Source organism: Pangasianodon hypophthalmus, chromosome 24 (assembly GCF_027358585.1).
Source record: "Pangasianodon hypophthalmus isolate fPanHyp1 chromosome 24, fPanHyp1.pri, whole genome shotgun sequence".
NCBI classification, from domain to species: domain Eukaryota; kingdom Metazoa; phylum Chordata; class Actinopteri; order Siluriformes; family Pangasiidae; genus Pangasianodon; species Pangasianodon hypophthalmus.
Genome location: NC_069733.1, coordinates 17,123,480 through 17,143,268, shown reverse-complemented (window position 1 = coordinate 17,143,268; position 19,789 = coordinate 17,123,480). Strand labels below are relative to the sequence as shown.

Genomic DNA, 19,789 nt, shown 5'->3' with positions numbered 1-19,789 from the left:
ACAGCTAGCTAATTAAAGCACAATTTTTTTCTGTTTCCTTGCTACGCTGAATGACCACTCAACGCTAACTTGACTTTAGCTTACTAATTAGCATGTTTTTATAAAGAATGAAAGTGTTAGTATTTCCAGTCCTGCCATTTCTAAGACAAATCATACCTTAGAGAGGAGCACCTTATTTTACATTATACACCATTGCATTGTTTTTTTTAAATGCTAATTTGATATTTTTAGATGCTCACTGCATATCTATAGGCCAAAAAAAATTCCGCTTCAGTCCTGCACTGTATTCCAGTAATCCTTGAAACAAACCCAAATAATACAGATGATAGAGTTTTTCGCTTGAAGCATTGAAGAAAACTATTTGATTTTCACATTCGAAATCTTTTGTTATCGTCTGGGGAGCAAAGCCAAGCTCACGCTGAGCCAAGTGCACTTGTTCTTCCTGTTCGGTTTGTGGAGCCATTATGAATCCATCCTGAAAGGAGTTGGCAAAATGAAATGAATTTGCCTTGTAATGTATAGCAGGCTTTAAGGCTAATGGAATTTGAAGAGCATCTGCGGGAATGAGGGAGCAAAGGAGGTTGGTGTAGGCAGGCATCCTCAAGGCTGATATGGCAGTGAATACATCGTTGAATCAAAGGGCAGTCAGAAGCAACTGGCTATAAACACGTAGTCTTTTTATTAAGACATTTCTGAGAGTCATAGGCTAGAGACCATGGCAAGGGTCCAAACATACAGTTGACAGGCTATGAGGTTATTGGAGACAACTCAATAATCCAAGGTTGAAACAGGAAAACTAGGACAATACTAGAAAAAAAAATAAAACGAGTGAGAGTAGACAAACAAGGAACTAGGACACAAGAACATTAGAAACTAGGAAACGTGGGTCACAGGCACATGCAAGCTTCACAAAGACACAACACAAATGGAGACAGAACAAGAAACAGGTGAGAAAAATGAGCAGGGCATGTGGCCACGAGCCAAGGCTGAGCTTGCAGCTTACAGGAGGTTTTCCTGACAACAGGTGCATAGACATCATGAATCCTGTATTCTGCAAAAAAATATGGAGTCTAGATCCTATATTCATGGTTTCAAGGCAATAGAGAAATGACTGATGACTTCAGTACACAAGGTTATCTTTAAAGTTGGTGGTATAAGTGAAGATCACATCAATTGAACATCAATTCAGGATATAGTAACATTCCAGGGAAGACACAATAGAGACTCTATTACTTGTTCATTACTCAGAGTCTTAAGCTGGATCTCAATACTCGTTTACTCAGTAATCATTTGTCTCAGTAGTCATTTACTCAGAGTCTTGTTCTGGATCTCAATACTCATTTACTCAAAGTCTTGAGCTGGATCTCAATACTCATTTACTTAGTAATTATTTATATCAGTACTTATTTACTCAGTCTTGATCTGGATCTTGTTAGTCAGAATCTTGTACTCATTACTCAGAGGTTTGGTCTTGGTTTCACTACGCAAAGCATTTTTGTTCTGGGTCTCAACACTCAGAGTCTTGGTCTCATTACTAAAGAGTCTTGATCTTGTTCATAGTACTCAAGAGTCTTGATGTTGGTCTCATCACTCAGAGTCTTGATGTCATCACTCAGAATTCTTGGTCTCATTACTGAGTCTTGGTGAACTTGACAACATTTGACAACTAGTTTTCTAAGTATGGTAATGTACTATCTATGTTTATAGCAAGTTAAGAATACTTATTAACTTACACAGTTGTTCCTAAAAAGTAATATTTCATGGAATTCAATCTTTAAACTTTGCATTTGAAGCAGTATTGGAAGTTTCATATCCACGTCTCAAAACTTGTTTACAGCCTCAACTGTTTCGTTCTTGCAGAGCATAAATAATTTATAGAATTTATATGCATAAAGGGAATATTGCAAATGTCTCGCATCTGACCAGCCTGTCTGCTAGGCATTACTTTATCAACAAATTGGATTCTGTTCCAGCTTGCTAGCCATCTGGAAATGTCAGAGTTGTTAAATTTAGTTCTGAAGATGCTGAAGACTGGTCTTTGTATTCACACAGCCTACCGCAGCTTACTTTTTTAAGTTGAGAAAAAAAAGCTGAATAATGGTCCAGTTGGTTGATGTTATGCTCATATTTGGAAGGACCTCACACAGAGCAGATATGAATTGGTCGGTCTGTGGTGTAAATAGGCCATGGTGTTTGCTTCTTTCCGTCACACTACTGCCAATTCCAATCTGATTACATCGGCTGATTTTTGACTTTTAATGACCATCTTACGTTTGGTAAAGCTCAGGCAACACAAGGCAGCGATTAAAATCACAACCTTGGAGGCCATAACACATACATACACATACCAAAAAGAAAGAAGAAAAGCATGTTGCTAAGACACAGTGCATAGCAGGGGTGTCGATACGATCAGGGAGAATGTCTGGCTCTCTCCCAGAACTAATTCCCTCCCGACCTCCCGTTACCCTCGCACACTTTAGTGCTGTTTTGTAACACATGTAATTACAATCTGCTGCGCCAAGCTCAAGTGCAGCCGGTATGAATTTTAATCTGCAAGTGAGTGTGTGTGTGTGTATGAGTAAGAGAGAGTGAGCGAGAGAGAGAGAGAGAGTTCAAGTCCTCCCTGCTGATTTAACATCTGAATTTTAACAGCTTCATCTGTCCATACTGTAGCTGAGTTTCACATAAACTGAGGTATAACAGCGTCCTATCACTTGTGATTTATAATGTAGACCACTCCACGATGTCTGTGTAATAGCACCATGAACAAGTTTGGCAAGAAACACAAATATATAAAATTTTCCGGTTTCCCCAAATCTGCAAAGACATTTTTGGACTCAGATGTTTGCTTATTTAGTAAAGGTGTAACAATCGGACGTTTGGATTGATGCATCTACTTAAAAAGCATCAATACAAATCATCGAACAACTGAACATCGATACTTAAAATAGCTCTTCTTTGCATCATCATTATTTGCAAATTAAAGGTAGGCCATTCTGAACAAAGTCGGTCACATATTGATCAGAGGATACTAAATCAAATCATTGTAGCAGATTCTGTGGTATTGCAAAATATTGAAACTTTGCCCTAAGAATCAAAATCATATCATGTCTTATCGTAGCAGATTCAGTGGTAGCAACAAGTATCAAAACATTACCTAAAGAATTTAAATTGTATCATATAGTAGCAGATTTCATGGTATTGTCAAATTTTGAGTTGTTGCCTTAAGAATCAAAATCATATCATATTGTAGCAGATTCAGTGGTATCATTATATATTGTATCTTTGCCTTAAGAATCAAAACCGTACTGTATCATATTGTATCAAAACATATCATATGATAGCCTGAGGTTTACTCCCTTATTCTTTAGAGGTTAATGTAACTAACACGTTAGGAAAGTCTATTTCACCCAAAATGTTTTCATAAATAAATAACCAAATAACTAAATAAATACAGAGTCAAATCTTCATATACTTGCTTCAGACGATATTCAAATGATATTCCGTAATTTTATTTTTAAATTTTGTAAAATAAACAAGAATAAGGTCAAAGTTGAACAATATTTTCATCTATATAACGTACAGCTTTCTGCAACAACTCCACCTTGGAAGTTTGGGACGCAGAGCCCAGATGTCTACCCCGGACATTACTGGGAAAATGTGAATACTCATTCAATTTTTTGCTGAATTAGTGCTTTAATAGGGATCTGTCTCATATGTTTCCAGCAGCTCACAGGATTACAACTCAAAATAATTAATGTGAGAAAAGAATAAGAAGTAATAGAGTGATACAGAGAGGAAAAAAAAGAAAGGTATACTCTTTTGAAATGAAATTCACCAAGTCCAGTGCTTAGTACAAATCATTTTGCAGCTAGATGGGAAAAAAAAGGCTGACTTTTCAGCATCATCGCCCTGGGGAGACGGTAAATCAGACACTATTGTATAAAACAGCGGGGTGTATGTAGCAGCTGTCAGTAAGCTGAGAGAAAGCTAAGTACCAAAACGCCAACACACTCCTTACAGTTGTTATTTAATGCACCGCCGAGTTCTCGGCTTGAACCTCAAGCCATTTCATCTCCAAGTGGCTTAGCAGTGATTAGCTATTGTTGAGACTAGCACTCTTTTCCCATCATGCATCTGCAGGGAATCATTTTTGCAGGAAAAAGAGGTGTCTAGAGTGAGTGTGCGTGCTCTTGTTGGCCAATTACGATTTCCTTGAGTAGGAGGGAAAGTCACGGGACGAGTGAGAGGAGCTCATTTGTTGTTTTTTGGAGGAAGTGATTGTAAAGAGTGGCGGGTTGTTTAGTGTGATGGATGGAGAGATCCTGACGCAGTGCACTTGGCCATAATTACTCTTTGTGCTCTCCGTGATAAGGAAATTAATCGAGCCACTGCGTTGCTCTGTTTCATCGACCAAGCAGAAATAACACAAGAAACCTGGAACCTGGTGATTAGAGCAACTTGAGATCAAGGATAATGCTGGATGCCAGAAATGTATACGTGAAGGAGGTGTGGCCTCTGTGCCTGTCAGTGTCAGTAGAAGGAGGTGTGGCCTCTGTGCCTGTCAGTCTCGATAAAAGGAGGTGTGGCCTCTGTGCCTGTCAGTCTCGATAAAAGGAGGTGTGGCCTCTGTGCCTGTCAGTCTCGATAAAAGGAGGTGTGGCCTCTGTGCCTGTCAGTCTTGATAAAAGGAGGTGTGGCCTCTGTGCCTGTCAGTCTCGATAAAAGGAGGTGTGGCCTCTGTGCCTGTCAGTCTCGATAAAAGGAGGTGTGGCCTCTGTGTCTGTCAGTGTCAGTAGAAGGAGGTGTGGCCTCTGTGTCTGTCAGTGTCAGTAGAAGGAGGTGTGGCCTCTGCGCCTGTCAATCACAATAAAAAGAGGGATGGCCTACTACTTCTGAAAGCTAACAGTGTTTTCAAGTTAAAATTGGACACTTTGTACTGAATTATATTCATTGTTGGCTGCTTTAAATGTACCTTTGATACATCTGAACATTAATAATGTTTTAAGTTGCACACATCATATTGTTTGTGAAAACAAAATACACACTACTACCAGCCCAAACCTATTTTTATTATCTTGATAGTTTTTTAAATAGATAAAGACACTATACTGTTTTTTCCATCACACAACACAGGTGCCTTATTCATCATCTTCATAATTATCATAACTATCATACAATACAATTTTTTACTACAATAAATCATTATTGTCTAGCTTTTTCAGGTGTTATGCATTATCTTGACTACCGCTTTCAGTCAATACAAATGTTTTTGGACTTTTATTAGTGAAGAATGATGGAGAATCGTGTGTAAACAGCACATGTAAAGGTATTTTGAAGCTTGTTATAATAATTTAGTTGTTAAGTTGTTGGAAGTGCACTCAGAGTTTTGGACCCAACTACAGACAGCAGAAATGAGTTTCTTATAACCCTGAGGAGGTGGAGGGGAGACCATGGAGGGGGATCAGAGATTCAAATCTGTCTGAATTGGCTGTAAATCCTCCATGTCCTCTCATAACATAGCAAGAAATAGAACAACCCATTCTCTCTCTCTCACACACACACACACATGCACACACACACACACTCCATCTCCCTGTTTCCACCTGAAACCTCATTCGTTTGGGATTTAGAGATCACAGTTGTGTATTCCACATATTAAAGCCTGTTGCTGTGATTTTACTTCTCCCACAAGACTTTCTCTCTCATAGAGTCCAATGCTTTTCCATCAGTTAAAGAATTTTCCAGAATATAAGACACATTTTCCCCTGGCTGTGCCTTATAAAGTAATTAAAGGTATGTATTATAATTTTATGATCAGTTTAGTTCAAATGTGCACATTTCTTAGGTTCTTTGTGGTATTTATGCTATTACATGAATTACGGTAATTTAGCTTAAAAAAACGATCACACTCTTTGGTAGTTACGCTTGTCAACAAAAAAGCATGGTTGAGTGACGCATGGCCATGAGACCGATGGTCAGGCTAATGATCTGGGTTACAGTAGATTGGGAACGCACACCAAGGCGTGAGGCGGGAATACATTCTGGATGTAATGCCAGGCCATCCCAGGGCACCAACACGCACATTCACACACTCACAGGGGTAGCCAATTCATCCTAAAGGCTTGTTTTTTTGGGAAATGGAAGGAAACTGGAGGAAACCCTCAGGAATATGAGGAGACCTTGCGAAACTCCATATAGACCTGAGATCAGGATCGAGCCAGAGACCCTGGAGCTGTGAGGCAGCGAGGCTACCCACTTTTCAGAAATAAATGTATACATGGAGCTTTAAGTTTATTATTTACATTTTGTCATAGAAACAAATTTATAGTCAAACAGCCTTCAAGATAATGAAAAATATATATTCAGTCTAGTGTGTCCAAACTGTTGACTAGTAATGTATACACTGACATTTTTCTCTACACAAAGAAAATTTAATTTTGTGTGTTTGTATGATACACACTGAGAAGGAGAAACAAAATAACAGCCAAAAATATGCAATTATGACGAGACGCTGAATAACACACTCATCATTATTTACTGCAAAACACAATTTGTTTTCTGTATACAGAAGTTTACGCCTCAGACAAGCAGGAAGACTCTCTGATAATAGCTAGACATGTATTGTTCAGATTGGATTAAGTGTCCATCATTGATGTTGCATAAACGATCTTCACTCGGCATTGAAATTCACGCCGCAGGATGTTTTCATCACCGGAGCAAAAAGAGCATGGAGAGATGGTCCTGAACCGAGAGGACGTTATCTCTCTGAAAACACACAATTAGTGCACAACCCTTTCCTTTCATTTATTCCTCATTTCACATCATGTTTAAAAAAGGAAACCAATTCCACATCAGCTTTAAATAACTACATTCATATCAGAATAAGCTCCAGCAGGAGTGTCTCTGAGAGTCCTCTCTACTGCTCGACTTCATGTTTAATATCATTTCAGACACAATAATATGTCAGGACTCTCATTTTGGCACCATCATGGTGTGTGCAGAAAGTCTTCATTTACCTGACAGTTCATTTTACAACTTAAAGGCCTTGATTTAAATTTACATGATCTTAGGCTAATCTTAAAGTGCGTTCACATTACCGAGCCCCAAAAACAACAAATTGTGATTTGCTTAATTGTATGCAGATTTGAACACCACATGAACACAGAAATACAGCCAAGATCATACTGACTAGTATTGATATTTAAAAATGAGGTACTTGTTTTTAGATGAATGCTACAGGTTTATTGGACACACTGAAGCACCATTATGGACAGTCATTAGAACAGATAGTGCTTCAGCAGATTGCTCTTCACATGAGCTGTTGATAAATCTGTTATGTATGTGTAAAGTAGAGAGAGCGAGGGGAATGGAGGGGCAGAGAGTACTCTGCTGGTTGAAAATGCAATGTGTTGTAATGTTTTCTGGAAAAAAAAAATCAACTTGTTAATCACAGTAACTCTTAAAATTGACTGACCACCTCAGAAGCCACACTTCTGGAATTGTGAACCATCTGATCCAAGTTAAAGCGGAGAACGGATCTCCTTCTTCAAAACACACCTCTTGACGACGGTTTTTAGATGACTGTAATTAGCAAGTAACAACTCTGCATTGTGTCTCTGTCCTGTTTATGTTCAAAAAGTGTAAATATTACTTTCTACACATGAGTTGGAGCAGATGTCCTGTGACATTTCAGTCATTTTCAGCTACTTTTTGATGATGTCAGTGTGTCGGACATGTTGATCTTTCTGGAATATGATTATGGAAATATAAAGCGCTTCAGTGGATTGCTCTTCCTATCTGTTGTTGTAAGTGTGTGAGAGATGGAGAGACGGAGAGGCAGTGACAGAGCAACAGGGAGACAGACAGATAGAGAGGCAGAGAGACAAGGTGACAGAAAGACAGAGAGATGGAGAGATAGAGAGACCAAGAGAAAGAGAGACAGAGATACAAGTAGACAGAGAGATGCAGAGACAGGGAGAAAGAGAGACAAATAGACAAGACCAAAACCAAGAGACAGAGAGACTTTGGGACAGAGAAAGAGACAGAGAGAGACAGAGAACAAAAGACAGAGACCAAGAGACAGAGAAAGAGAGAGAGAGGCAGAGACAGAAAGGCAGAAATAGAGACAGAGGAAGAGAGAGAGGCATAAACAGAGAGAGAGAGAGACAGAGAGGCAGAGAGAGAAAAACACAGAGGTAGAGAGAGAGACAGAGAGGCATAAACAGAGGTAGAGAGAGTCTTAACTTATTCAATAGCTAGCTACGTTAGCTTGCTGTGTTAGCTTACTGCAAGCTCTTTGAGCTAAGGAATAACAACCTAGCTGAGAAGCTAGCAAGCATTGCTAGGGATGACAAACAGATAAACATATTTTTATTACAATGTCATGACATCATGGTAATATCGTAAACTGTTGTAAAAGGTTAGATTATCATGTCACTATTCTTTCCTTTAGCGGCTTGCGTCATAGCAGTGTGTTTATAAGTGTGTTTATTATGAGGACTTGTATATTCACCGACCCCTGCATTACTCCATGCTGTAAAATCTACCATAACCTCAGTGTAAAATAAACAACACCATCCTCCCGGTGTTAATGGCTGCTGCTGAGGGATTTAATGAACACACTCCGTCATCTGCTCTCCCCTTCATTATCACTCCCTCGCTCATTTTTTATCACAACCATTACCAATCGCTCAGCTGTGAATACGACAGGGCTAATAGTGCGGGATGGGCCCTTCGCAAACTCTGTGTGTGTGTGTGTGTGAGGTTTATGTATAGTGGTCCTCACACTGCTGCATCTGAAATCAAGTCCTACGCATTGCACACTTATTTAGTATATATATCTTAAAGAGAAAGAGTTCTTCAAGGTTTTTTGTGGATAATTAAGATTTCTTAGCTACCTTAGAACCTTTTCTGGTAAAGGAACACACTGTGGTAGGGTTCTGCATAGAACATTTAAGAGGTCTCCTCAGAAGAACAACTGAAGAAACCTTAAGGGTTGTAGAAAAACATTTAAAAAATGCTTCCGTCTAGGAGGATATATAAAAGATCTATATAGAACCCCTCAATCAGGGCGGAGCTTATGTTAAAAAATTTATCAATCAATCACTTGACATTGATGAACTTGGCATTTGGTTTGAATTTGGAAGATTCTTTATACCACGGCGCTGTTGAATTCTTGAATCTGATTGGTCAGAAGATGTTGATTAAGTTCTTTATGTTGAATTCTTGAATCTGATTGGTCAGAAGGTGTTGATTAAGTTCTTTATGTTGAATTCTCGAATCTGATTGGTCAGAAGGTGTTGATTAAGTTCTTTATGTTGAATTCTCGAATCTGATTGGTCAGAAGATGTTGATTAAGTTCTTTATGTTGAATTCTCGAATCCGATTGGTCAGAAGGTGTTGATTAAGTTCTTTATGTTGAATTCTTGAATCTGATTGGTCAGAATGTGTTGAATAAGTTTCTATAACTTCACTGTTGCGTTATAAGTGGAATAAAACACTGCTGTTGTAAGAAAATAATTAACTTTGTCTACTGGTTTAATCTTGGGGGAAATAGAGAGCGGAGTTTGACGAGGATAAATTTTAAAAATCATATTAAAACTTTGTCATGTCTGTAGCTGAGGCTTTCTCTCTGCTCCCATGATGCTTTTCTAAACCCAATGCCAATCCTCCTGCCGTTTCCCTCAACACTAAATCATTGCACATCAAAGCAGGTAATTATTTCTGAGCCTCAGAGATGGAACGATTCAGAATTTATTTTTAATCTCATCCTGGCATTCTTCATCTCATCTTCATTTCCCACGTGTCTCTCTCTCCGTATGTGTGTGTGTGTGTGTTTATGTGTGTGTGAATTTCACAGTGCCCAGTCGCTGGCGGCCATATTGTTTTGACTGAACCTCCTGCCAAGTTTTGCTGATGGTTTCACAGCTCCTGTTATTTACTGCAGAAATGAAGATGAATCATCAGAGGGAATGTTTATACCAGATTTATATTTTCATACCGCCGCTTTGATCCTTGTTTCATCCTGTCGTATTACACCACCTGAAAAATGATGGTTCGAGTCAGCTTCAGGAGGTTTTTGTTGTATTACCGTGGTGATATTGGACTGGAGAATTTCACTGTCACTATCTCCAAACTCAAACTATTAGTGATTAGTGATGCAGTATATCACGAGGTCTCATTAATGGTATAATAAATAAAGATGTAGGGCAAATTATTACACACACACACACACACACACACACGTTTGTAGTAATTATGATCGATTTGTTTGACTGATTATCTCTCTCAGGCGTTATTCATTCTCTTTAATATACATACTTTTTCATGTAAACACATTTCATCCCAAAGACAATGATGACAAGGTGTGTGTGTCTGTGTGTGTGTGTGTGTGTGTGTGTGAGGTGACAGTTGACAAACACTCTTGTCTTCTTGCTCAGGTTGGGACATATCCACTCTTATGGTTTTTTTTCTTTCATCCTACCATCCTACCATTTTCAGCTGCCATCTCTCTCTCTCTCTCTCTCTCTCTCTCTCTCTCTCTTTCTCCCTCTCTCTCACTCTCTCCTACTGTCTGTCTATCTGTCTCTCTGTCTTTCTCTCTCACTGTCTGTCTCTCTGTCTCTTGCACTGTTTCTCTCTCATTCTCTCCCCACTGTCTGTCTCTTTAACTCTCTCTCTTGCACTGTCTGTCTCTCTGTCGCTCTGTCTCACTGTCTGTCTGTCTCTCTCTCAGCACTTCATGGCAGTGAATCAAAGGCAACCTGAGGCAAGAGTCATGAGTCATCCACAACAACACACACACACACACACACACACACACACTAGAGCCCCACTGAGAGAGATTATAGTGCAGTGAGGGGAGAAATCATGCTGCAGGAACAGCGCTGAGACTGATACAAGCACAAATTTGAGCAGAAACACAGCAGCACCTCTGGATCTGAACGTCACTTCATTATCGAACGTAACTGAACACAGAGGGGGTTGTACTGATACACTCACACACTATACACTTGCGGGCTTTTATTGGTAACACACCAAGCTGTGTTTTCTGTCACATTAACTATAAGAGAAAGTGAGGGAACGACTGCTGTAATGTAAGTGAGAACAGGAACTAACTTGTCTCACAGACGTTCCATAACATTAAAAGTAACTATAAATGGATAAAAAGTAATGTGGCGTTATTTAATAAATTAAAAATTGTAATTGTTGTCAAATTGCAGTGGTATAAGAGGCATAACACACTACTGTTGTGCTGTTATGGGAAAATAATCAACTTCAGTATGGTAACAGTAACCCCGCTTCATCACACCAGATGATTATTTTTCTATAACTGCACAACACGGACTGTGTTATTCTTTACATAAGGATCCACCATTATGGTTAGGAGCATATATTTATTTTCTGATCATGTAGGCAGTGTGTGTGCGTGTGTATCTGTGTGTGTGCGTGTGTGTCTGTGGTAGGCTGTTATTAGCGTGATTCTGTCCTGCCCTCACTAATTCAGAAGTGAGAGAGGACACGCTCCATCCTCCAGCAGGAAGACAGAGAGGAAATCAGTGCTTAATCGGAGAGACTGATTAACCTGTCATTATAATCAGACACACACACACACACATAATGAGACAGAAGCGCACAAACACCTACACTAGCATTCGGTACGCAGCCCTACATTAGGCTGTTGATTAATTCCACAATCCTGAAAGGAACTAAAGAAAAATAAACAAGTTCAGATTTCCATCTAATTTGGAGCTCAAAGATCTAACTGGTCCCCTTTTATTGAAGGACTGAAGCTCACCGCTAATTATCTCATTAGCAGCTATTAGCTAGCGAACTTGTCACAACATAGCAGTGGTGGATCCTGCATGTAAGTATATCAGATGTCCAACAAATGTTAATCTTCATAAAGTCCTCATTCACAACTCCATACATTTTCAATTTTGTTGAAATACTAGGTACCTGACTTGAGTGATTAACGATTTATAAAAATGTTACTAATTGGCAGATATAAGCTGATGTTCTGTTGATTTGCTTGACTTCCTACATGTTGTGTAATCATGGGGCAGCGCTCTCACTGCCCCATTTATCTCCATAGAGTTATTATTGCACCTAGTGGTCAATAATGTGAAGTGCAGCATGCACTAATACAGGCCCACTGGGGCATGAATCACTCTGCCCCATGCTCGAGGGAGGAGCAGAGGACAGGGCAGTTAAAGACAGGGTTGCCACCAGGATCTTGTTTTATAGCAAATACTCAATATTGAATCTAATACATTTCTGCAACCAAAGTGCAGGCAGTGTGTCTGTGATGTACAGAACCATTTCTATTGTAAAACATATTGCAGAGATTCCGAGAGGGAAATCTGGAGTGGATCATATTCGTACATTAGAAACGCAATTGCACGGTGTCTTTGTTTCCAAAAGCTGAGAAAATGAAGACGAATGTGTCTCTCTTTTCCAATGCCTGAATTTTTGGACTAGTTTTTGTAGCTTTTGAAATGAAGGTGGAATCTGGCAACCCTGCTTCATGATATTAGCTCAAACACAGTCGAACAAAGGTACATCTAAAACCGCTGTACGCTGGATCACTGTATGCTGTCGACTCTCAACTTTCCTAACCCTCCAAAGATTCACTAGATAGTAGCCTGCAGCAGAAGTCATGTGAAAGACTCTCGACTTGCTTGTGGCTGTATCGTTATTAATGTTGTCCTGCAACACCAGAATGTATGGTCACGAACATTTCTTATATCAGCATTTTGTTACTCAAACACTTCAGAATAAAACCTCACAAAAATACTTTTAGTACATTTTAAATGTATTATAAATGCATGTATTAAAGTACCTGTAGACCCTGAGATCTAAGATCCCAAAGTAACGTGCAGATTTGCACGTGCACGGGGATAAATTCCAAAAAATGCACGTTTTGTAGATGATTTACAAAGAATAATCATTTGAATGACATCATGTCCAAAGTAGGAATAGAAAGGAATATTTAAATATGTAGAAATTGTATCACATCCAAATTAGGAATTAAAAGAAATATGTAAATATGTATAAATTGTTATGTGAAAAGTAGGAATAGAAAGAATGATGTAAATATGTAGAAAATATGCAAATATGTAAATTATGTCACATCCAAAGTAGGAATTGAAATAAATATGAAAATATGTAGCAATATGTAAATAAGAAGAAATATGTAAATTATATGACAATATATTGCATGTGCATGTGTGTGTGTGCGTGCGTGTGTGTGTGTATTATTAATTTTGTTCCCAAAGTAAATCATATTGCAGGTGCTGAGTAGATTTTTGCTCTATATTTTGCACTTTTTAAAAATAGAAATATTTATTAAAAGAACACCGTGTCAGCTCTGTCGCTTTCTTGTCATGCAGGTTGGGGACGTCAGTATGTGTGGCAGCGAAACCCAGCGAGACCAAATCAGAGAGAGAGGAGCGGGAAGTGAAGGAGACGGAGAAGAAGAGGCACAGGAAACACCGAGGGCGGAAACGTCACAGCCGCCGTCGCTGCCACAGGTCTGCTTTAGAAATCAATCTCGATATCATGATGTTTGCAAACGTGCGTAGATGTTACAGGAAAGTTTGTTTCGCTGTTATTTTTTTACTGGACTATTTTTACATCGTGTTTGTGTGAGCACATGCTGCTATTAACCTAAACGTGATGATTTATTTTAATGTTTCACTCTATGAGGAAGAAACACAGAAGCAGCGTGCACATCAGATCAGAGATCAGATCAGAGATGGCTGATTTTATATTTATTTATTTTTTACCTTCTCTTTCCTATGCGTAGTAACAGTGTATCAGTACGACCCCCTCTGTGTTTTGTTAATTAAGTTGACATTTAAAGCCACACGTGATGCCGTGTTCACATGCTGTGATGATTCTCAAAGCTCCTGCTTCAAAAACTTTTGAATTTTATCAATCGCTTTCCAAATAATTTACACTTCAATCCCAACAACAGAGAGACCCAGAGCTTTAAACCTTTTGTTTCAAACCAATAAGCTGATATTTAATCTCAGTAGAGAAAGGAAGTAAACAGAACAAAAGGTTTGTTCACGTATACAATTGTGTCTCAATGTTTTTTTTATGCTATTGTGCTTGAACTTCATTTTAAGTCCATTCACACCTCTGCCTCTTTTACGTATTCACCATATGCATTTCATTTTCAATGTGTGCGAGACGAAACATTCAGAAAAATCCGTCCTCACAATCAGAGGAAAGGAAAACTTTCAAAACGCTGACGGCAAACACACAAACACTCTTATCTAGCCTCCACAGCGCCAACGCTCAGGTGTGGCTGAGAATTTTAAAGACGAGCGAGGTTCTCTCCCTCATTTCACACCTGCTGAAATAAAAAAACACTCGGCCGCAAGTAGGTAATCGATTCAGGCTCGGCGTAATCCCTGCGATAGGTTCAAAGCAGCAGCGGGGTTGAATTTTTTTTTTCTAAAACATTTATCTCAAAGTTCTTAAGAAATGAAATTACAGCACGTGCTCGTGCTCAGTTTTGTCACTCAGTGTAAAAGAGAGATTCATCTGCAGCCAGTCACGCTTCAAAAGTCATTAAAGTCGTCTCAGCATACACACTTTATATCTTACAAATTACATGAGTCTAAAACTTTGAAGTCTTTTATGCTATTTTGTTGCCATTAAACTAATCTGTGTGGACCTTTTAATCCTGGTTAGTTAATGCAGGTGTATTTATTTATTTATTTATTTATTTAACATTTAAATAAACCTCCATTATTTAACTTTATGCCAAAGCGCTGCAGAATCCTGGTTTCTGATTGGTTAGAAGGTGATGATTAATTTTCTCTAACAAATCACAGTTTTATATTAACATGTTATTTAATGAAGACAAAACATGCTTTCTGTGAGGAGTTGTTTATTTAAAATTTATGGAAGGAGTCTCCCGTATCAGCACCTTGTAACAGTCAGAGGTAAAGCTGTCAGGAAAGTCTTCAGGATTTCATCACACCACCCTGTCGTTGATGATTTTCCTAAACAGCATGCCCCCATGTGTTTTATTCATTAGTGTTACTTTTGGTATCATTAGTTATGGCACATGGTAGGATGGTAGATAACGCTGTAAATATTGTAAAGTGTTACCTCTTTTCCTTATTATTTAGGCATGCATTATGTCACACTGAGACAGATCCAGTGTGAGCTGTGCGAGAAAATCCTCCTATAAAGCGGCGACTGGTGAATGTTATAGCCAGCTACTCTACGCAATCCCTAATTCACTTTATTTTTAAAATTGTAGTGACACCATGATGTCATTTCAGTGCATTTAAATGTCATTTAAAAGTCCTAACACACAATGTTAAATTGTTTTCTATTAATGATTAACGCTGTGAGTTTTCAGCCAATAAGAACTCACTGAACTGGACTTGTGGAGGTGAGGATTGTTTCAGAAACCTAATTTAATAAAATTGTGCTGTGATTAAACAAAAGCAGCTCTTGGTAGAGTATTCTTCCTCATTTCTAACGGATATGACACTGATGGACAGGCAATTTTATATCTCGCACAAGACAAGCCGGCAAATAAAAGCCTCACTGTGCTGGTGATAAACAGGCTTCATATTGTTTTACAGAAGGTCAGCGGGTCACATCCTTGAGATTTAAAGCGTGACAGCGTCATGCACCTAACAGCGGCTTAAGTCTCTCCGCTAGACATCTATCATCAATCCTGACAGGATTTTAGCTCCATAACCTTCACGAGTCTCCACAGTCGTTTATCACCCACGTGCCCTCAAGGTCGTAGAGCCTGAGAGGAGTGATGGGAGAGGAAAGCTTCTAAAGGTTGAAGAAGGTGTAAACGCAAAAAAAAAAAAAAAACACACGCACACACATACACACACACACATGCAGTGCTGTGATATTTGGTGTTGTAAATCAATAGCTACATTTAAGTGCAGTTTATTCGTTTTATCTGTGTGTAATCCTACTGATGAAGCTCTGAACAAGCCTGAATAACATTACTGACTGACGAAAAAGAGGTGTACGTCCATTTCCATGCCACAGCGCTGTTAAGTAATCTGATTGGTCAGAAGCTGTTGATTAATTTTCTATAATAGCAGCTTTGACAATAATGTAGATAACAGGTTTATGTTAATGCGCTTGTTCTAATACGTTATCGTTTCTATAGTAACAGTTCGTTCACGCGGCAGACGCGCCTCACATAGGGAGACGTTTATTTAACAGTGATGGAAGGAGTCTCCAGTGTCAGCGCTTTGTATCAGTTTTCTGACATCTTCAGGACAGAGCAGTTTACGATTTGCCGTTTCTCAGTAACATGACAAGCTGCGATTTTATATCTTATTAACTATAAGAGAGAGAAAAAAGCCGAATATTAAATGTAACTATAAACAGATAAAAAAAAACCCCACAATTAATTAAAAATTGTAATCATTGCCAACTAGCTATGGTATAAGAGGAATAAAACATTTGTTTTAGGAAAAGAATCAACTTCGGATTGGTAACAGAAACTTCTGACCTATCATTGATTATCTTCCGATGAGGCATGACACGGAGTGTGTTTTTCTAATCTGTTTTGGAATAATCTTCGGATATTTTTCTGTATGTGCATTTGAGACATGCCGCACACTGATCAACACGGTTACGTAATTATAGGAAACCATTTCCTAACACTCGATAATAATAATTATTGAAAGGAAAAAAGAACAACACACATCACACAGAGTGCTGAGTGGTTGCTTATACGGCCTGATGGAAGGATCGGCGCTGATTTGAAATAATCGCAGTGTGTGGTAAGTGCATTAGCAGAAATCTTGCAAATATAGACATATTGTGTTTACAAGAAAAGCACAAGATGGTAAGTGCAGAAAGCTTTTAGTGCCGCTTTACTGAAATCTCTCTACTTATGTGTAATGATTAGAAGATGATGATAAATGGGAAAGTTTGTGACTTTCCATACAAATGCTACAGATAAGAAAATGTAAATGTGCATCTCTACCCTAAACAAGAGTGTGTCTGTGTCTGTGTGTGTGTGTGTGTCATAACACAAATGGTGTAATGAATGACAACGCTTTCTAATTAAGCAGAAATGACACTTGCTGTGTCTCTAATCAGCATCTAAAGTGAGACAGCTCCACTAATGCAAAAGCCGCCTGTCTCTCTTTCTTTCTCTCTCTCTCTCTCTCTCTCACTTCACTGCACCACAAACACTGATCCATCTCATCACAACTCCTAATTATTACTTTCACCCAGAACTCATTAGCACCACCTATATAACGAGTTCCATCTTCCAAAACACCTCGGCCCTGTCCCAAATATGAGAATTCATACCGACTTCATGGTTTTACTAGACTGTGAAGAACAAGCCAGACTTATTGATAGTCACTGTTTCATTTTCATTTACACAGTGTGTTGCATAAGTATTCCCCCCCATCAACCAACATCTCCCTCCCCCCAACCCCACAAAGTTGTGATTGCAACTTTTACACTGCAGTTACACTGCAAAATCCTGCAAAACCCCTGAATCAGTTCTCTCATTAAAGTGTCATGTGATCCCCATATATGTAAACACATCTCTATACAACAAACAGAGTTTGTTAACTAAACAAATAGCGTCATGAAAACCAAGGAGTGATCAAAACATATCCAAAGTCCTGGAAAAGTACAGAGCCCTTTACAAATGCAAAATGCAAAGAATAAGACAAGTAAGGATCAGAGTCAGAGAAGCAACCAAGATGCCAAGGGTAACCCAGAAGGTGCTGGAGAGATCCACAACTGAGCTGGGAGAAGATTCAATTCAATTCAATTCATTTTTATTTGTATAGCGCTTTTTACAAAGGTCATTGTCTCAAAGCAGCTTTACACAAACAAAAGTAAAGTGAAGTGTGTGTGTGTGCCGTCTCTGATGAGCAAGCAGGGCGACGGTGGCAAGGAAAAACTCCCTGAGATGGTGATAGGAAGAAACCTTGAGAGGAACCAGGCTCAACAGAGAACCCATCCTCATATGGGTTTACACTGTAGTGTGCGTGTGTGTGAGCACAATGTGTGTTGGTGTAGTCCATGGAAAACAGCTGAAGCGTTTTCGTGGCAGTATGAAGCATTGCCGGTGGACAGGTCCAGAGTGAAGGGGGGGAGGTCTGGATCACCGGCAGCTCAGGAGTGTAGCTCGGCAGAAGGAGAAGGAAAGTGGTTAGGTACACTCACAGTCACCGTGTGGAGATAAAACTCAACATCCACAAGTCCCCCAGATCTACTCCTTTGATAAAAACACTAGTCGCTAAATGCTAGGTTAAATAAATAAGTCTTCAACCTCGACTTAAACACTGAGACCGTGTCTGCTTCACGTACATTAACTGGGAGACTATTCCATAATTTTGGGGCTTGGTAAGAGAAAGCTCTGCCCCCTGCCGTGGTTTTGGCAACGCGTGGTACTGATAGACAGCCTGCATCCTTAGAGCGAAGTAGGCGCGGCGGAACGTAAGGTACTAACATATCGCTTAAATACTGCGGAGCGAGACCGTTTAATGCTTTATAGGTTAGGAGTAATATTTTATTATGTTCACAGGACGACAATAGTCCAGATTCTCCACAAATCGGGGTTTTATGGAAGAGTGGTAAGGCAAAAGGAGACTCAGCAAACATGTGGAACACATTTTCTAGTTTGATGAGACCAAAACAACATTTTTTTGGCCTTGGCACAAAGAGCAACGTTTGGTAGAAACCCAGCACTGCTCATCACTTTGCGAACATCATTTCCACTGTGAAGCATGGTGGTGGAAGCATCCTGCTGGGAGTTACCCTTGGCTTCTTGTTGATTGTTGCTTATTTGTCTTATTATTTAAATCACAGCAATTAATACAAATATTAGCTGCACACGTTACTTATGGTGTATTAATGCTGACGTTCATGATTTGTCCACCTAGCAAAATTTGTTTCCTCAATTGTTTACTTTATTCCAATGAAATGGTTCACAAATACCATTCAAATAACTGTGTCCTCTATCAGTGCTAATTAGTGAACTGCCAATTAGCTAATTAGCTACTCGTGTTGTCCGCTCTGTGCTTTAGTGACTCTTTGTAATGCAATATCTTTGTACACCGTCTCAAACCTCATGTTCCTTTTGTGCTGACGTTAGATACACTTTTGCTCCAGGGACTCTCAGTCAACAAACTCAAGTTTCTTGTGTTTCCTATTTTAATCTACTTCCTATTTTTTTTATTCATTGTCATTCTCAGACACTCCTCTGTAACGTCTCACTATCAGTGTTAGTATGGAATCCATCAGAACCATAGCTCGAAGCTAAACCCTTTAACATTTCAGTAATTCATCATCTGTCAGGAACAGCGTCCTTCTGTGAAACATTATCAGTTGTGCAGAGGCACTGAGGGAAACGCCGTTTCTCTGTCTCTCCATCCTGCGTGTGCTCTGTCCATTTATTCCACCACAGATATGTCACATACAGTACAGTGTTGTTGTGCGTCTATTTGTTTTCCAAGGTTTGTTTCTGTACAATCAGGTCAAGTTTATGCACTTCACTTTTTACACTGGAGGAATGTTATTTTAGGAACGTTATAGACTGACCTGGTTGGATACTTACTAAAGGCTATAATAATGCTCTCTTTCAGCTGAGTATTGCTTTATTCATTATATTTATTGCATTTAGGCTTGTGCAATTATAACGATTTAATCGTCTCTATACGATATTACACTGCCACATAAACGATGTGACGTTTAATCAGATCTTCAAATGGAAGATGAGCCAATTGACATATAAACTTAAAATGATGTACGC

At 39.1% G+C, this 19,789-nt stretch overlaps 1 protein-coding gene across 1 annotated transcript in view; it reads left to right on the top strand.

The window, feature by feature from the left end:
* The window catches only part of srrm4 (serine/arginine repetitive matrix 4), a 72,716-nt gene that overhangs the window by 29,712 nt on the left and 23,215 nt on the right, over positions 1-19,789 (top strand). Inside the window, exon 2 of the mRNA XM_026931479.3 lies at positions 13,395-13,535. Within this exon, the coding sequence (XP_026787280.3) occupies positions 13,395-13,535 (141 nt within the window). The remainder of the gene's footprint in view (positions 1-13,394; positions 13,536-19,789) is intronic.